The sequence below is a fragment of the Seriola lalandi genome, unplaced genomic scaffold (assembly GCF_002814215.2).
Source record: "Seriola lalandi dorsalis isolate HSWRI2012SDOR001 ecotype SW California unplaced genomic scaffold, Sedor1 jcf7180002054885, whole genome shotgun sequence".
NCBI lineage: Eukaryota > Metazoa > Chordata > Actinopteri > Carangiformes > Carangidae > Seriola > Seriola lalandi.
Genome location: NW_019525437.1, coordinates 6,510,072 through 6,513,970, shown reverse-complemented (window position 1 = coordinate 6,513,970; position 3,899 = coordinate 6,510,072). Strand labels below are relative to the sequence as shown.

The 3,899-nt window shown below is 38.6% G+C and overlaps 1 protein-coding gene across 1 annotated transcript in view; it reads right to left on the bottom strand.

Moving 5' to 3' along the window:
• Window positions 1-3,197, bottom strand: part of LOC111671744 (retinal Mueller cells isomerohydrolase-like) — an 8,947-nt gene extending 5,750 nt beyond the window's left edge. Inside the window, exons 1-4 of the mRNA XM_023428931.2 lie at window positions 3,120-3,197; window positions 2,458-2,540; window positions 1,203-1,353; window positions 233-340 (exon numbers count right to left, since the gene is read on the bottom strand). Of these exons, the coding sequence (XP_023284699.1) occupies window positions 233-340; window positions 1,203-1,353; window positions 2,458-2,540; window positions 3,120-3,184 (407 nt within the window). The 5' untranslated portion in view covers window positions 3,185-3,197. The remainder of the gene's footprint in view (window positions 1-232; window positions 341-1,202; window positions 1,354-2,457; window positions 2,541-3,119) is intronic.
• Window positions 3,198-3,899: the final 702 nt, after the last annotated feature.

Genomic DNA, 3,899 nt, shown 5'->3' with positions numbered 1-3,899 from the left:
AAGCGGAGTAATAATAACACCACAGTATAATAATACTGTAATAACATCATCATTTCTACTATTCACAGAAAAATTTGTTTATTATTGATTCACACATTAATACAGTAATAACAACCTAATAATATAATTCACTATTTTTCATTTGCAACTTTTACTTTTACTTAAGTAACATTTTCAATGCAGGACCTTTTCTTGTAATGGAGTATTTCTGCAGTAGTATTTGTATTCTTACCTGGAGAAGATGTTTTTGCAGGGGTCTGGGTAGGCTGCTGTGCCAAACTCGGAGATGACCACTCTGTTTTCAGTCATAGCACGAACATATGCGTCCGTCCTGATGAACCTGAGCTCAAAGATCACACACAGACAACCATTAGGCCACATAAAAATCTTTTATATTCATTTAATTGTAAAGATGGGGAATTTGTGAAGCACAACACTGATTCTGCTCAGTAAAAAAAGACTTCTTGGCTCCAAGAGGAGTTCAAACAAGGACTTCTGTGGTCAGACTTTTTGTTTTGGTATTCTCTCTCCAGTTTGGACGAATTAGCTGTCAGCAATTTTCCTCGGCTCCACAGAACCGCATACCTCTCTGCACTAACAAAAATCAGATGTCCTAAAAAAAAAAAAAAAAATCAAAAAAACCTGCGTGTGTGTTTGGATCTGCATCAAAATAATAAACGTGATAAACAAGGGGTATGTCTGACTGTTTCTTTTGTCAAGTGAAGAGAAAATGCTGAAAATATTCACAAATGTGCTATATTAGGGAAAGTGAGTTATTTTTTCTGTTTGTTTTTTGTAATAGTCATTTTGGCCACAAGAGGCTGAAGTACCTCCCCCGTCTGTCTGCTAGGTCTGCTGGGTTAAACATAGGACTTTCACCCTGGGGTTTGAATCCTGATATATTTATTGACTTTGACTTGCCTCTCAGGGCTTCCGTACCTCATGACAATGTTAACAAATCCCTTAAAAATTCCTGGGCCCACACCTTGATCAGGATTATAAAAAGCTTAATGTTAAAAGCTACTTCACAAGTAAACTTAATTCGTGGAGAACTTTTCAAAACAGCAGTTTAAGTGCTTCACAGAACGTGACAAAAGAAAAGGAGAGATAACGACTGGGAAATGTAAAGTTATCACCTCAGGACAGCACCAATGAAACAAGCATTTTTAAAGATTTTGTAAGGTAATAAGTAGGATTCTTACTTCCTGTAGTAAGTCACCTGCCCGTTCTTCAGGTCAAACTTGTGCATCATAGCCTGTCCGTCAAACAGGTGGTAGAAAGGTTCATCCCCCACCTCGAAAAGACCTGGACCCATCCTGAGGAGACTGCCGCCCAGCCATGATGGTAAAACACCTGCACACATACACACACACAGCGATTAATGGCTCAAACAAAACAGTCCGTTTTCTGATCCAAACAGCAAATGGGCAGCAGACAGACATCAAAATTGATCATCATTTGCATTTTATTTTAGTACTAGAATATATTTGGTAATAAGATTAACACATCATAATAATGCCAAATTTTTCAAATTGAATTTAAAGCACCAAATATATTCACCATAAATGTAAATCATGCAAGCAAGTTCTAAAAACTTGTTTTATGAAAAATAAAAGCTCAACATCAAGCTATGAAGACCTGGTGCTGATTCTGCTGAATACAAGACTAGAAAAACCTTTATTTGGGGGTGTGTCATACCGGGAAGGAGACAAGAACATAGTGTTCCACTACTTGTGCAGGAATTGCAGTTGTAATATGTAACTTTTCCCCATTAAAATATCTAAAAATGACTATACCTATGTTGTATATTTTTTGAGTTGTGTACTTACATAATCTCAAATATTTACAGCAATTCTCAAATCTATAGAGAAAATAGTGATTTTTTTTTTTTTTTGCATCAGCGTTGTAGTGGCCGGCCAGAAGCTCAAAATTGACTTTTTAATCCAGTTTCAAGCCACATTTTGCTGCATTTGTTGTGGAGAGGAGGGCACCTCTGTTGATAGTTCAGCTGCTGGTAAAAACCTCCTGAACATCTGGATCACAGGTTGTCAAAGCAACAAAGGTAAGCAGTCTCTGCTTTATTTGTTGTTTCTTGTCACTGAGTCTGTTTGTTTGGGAGAGGAGGAGACCTCTGTGGATAATTTGGCTGCTGGTAAAAAACCTCCCAGGCTTTTTCATGACATCACCCAACACCGCCTGTTATTATTGTTTGTTGTTATTGCTTTGATTGAGAGACCCCTAGCAGCAAAATTGTTACAAACTGTGTGTTTACAGTTGAGCAAAACAGACATGTGATGTGTTGAGACAAAAGAAGAATTAGAGAGTGTGAACAAAGAAATAGGAGCATAAAATAAAATAAAAAAATAAGGCAATATAAAAACAAACACAAATATATACATAATTATTCGTAAGTATTTTATTGTTTGTTCCTGTTGGCTCTCGGTTGCTCTTTCCTACCAGTGATCTCTGCAGGTATCGGTTCACTCAGCTCCTCCACTGTCTCAAAGATCTTCCTGTAGCCTGCAGCAGGATGCTCCACACTGAAAAGGGAAATAAAAAAAAAAAACTGAATTAAAAGAACAATTCTGCAACAAAATTGAGTCAGAGAACTGGTTTTAAAACCAGCCTGTCTACCTACCAGGGTAAACGGCCAAACACTGCTCTAGATGATCATTGCAAACCAATGGGAGTTTTGCATCCAGTCAAAGGCTTATTTTGACTTTAGCCTTGAAAAACTACACCAGTGAAAACACCACAGCTGGTTTGCATCTCCTTAATGTTGGACAGAATACACTTGAAACTCTTTCCAAGTTATTTTACCAAAATTCTTTTTCCAGAGCAAAGCAGTTTCTCACTACTGCATCACTAGCCTTTCCTGCAATTTCATGTTGTAACTCAGTTTTTCCATTTGAAGTGGAAAAAAAGTACAGAGCTGACTCATTAAAACTTTGCGTCTTAGAGTAAAACAACAAGCGTCACTGAATGGCATCTGCAAGCTGCTTCCTCTTATTTCATTCCTGGGAACCAATAAATTAAAGCAGTGAAAGGTCGGTTCAAAAATAAGTTTCGATCCTAAAACATGCAAGAAACTTTTTGAGAAGACGGAGTGTTTTACTTACCGGCTGGCCATGCTGTTTACACTCTCTGTACTCACAAGCTGCTTGCAAGAGACTCCAGCTTGCATTTAAACCACACAAACATTTCCTGTGGTGAGAGATGGAAACCGAACCCACCCCCATTCTCTCTTTCTCCTCCCCTTTTCCATCCTTCCTCCCCACTCCCTCTCCCTCTGTCCACTCCTTTCATGCCTTTTGCTGCCCTGCTCCCTCTTTTCTTTTCCCCTTCTACCCTTCCTCCTCCTCCTCTGGTCTTAACCCGAGCTGAACAAGCCAGCTTTGTCTCGTCTCCTTTCAGCCGTCTGGCCCTCAGCCTCATGCAGAGTGTTCTCCAGGCCCCAAAACAAGCTCTTTGTCAACCTGAGAAACTCAAACACTCACACACCTACAGATGATGTGGGTCAAACTAATAAAGTCAGCTTTTAAAAGCCTGTATGCTGGTGTTGTTTGAATGTGGATGTGTATGTAGAAAGAGAACCCTGTCTAATTAGTTCCAGACAGCTTCAAGAAACACAGCTTCAAATATTTTAATTGGCTAAGTCTGGAGCTAAGGAGCAGCAAGAAGAGGGGGAGAAAGTGAATGATTAACAGTGTTTATCTTTTTGTGTTCTGTCATTTTGATAAATGAAAGCCGAATGTTGAATAGAAATGAATGAAAGGGTGAAATTTTAAACAAATGGTTTCATTAATAAGGGTTAAAAAAAAAAAAAAAAAAAGCAGTAGTCTGTCATCTAGTGTGTCTCGATGCTGCTGAGTGCAAGTTGAAGACAACTGATGCTGGTT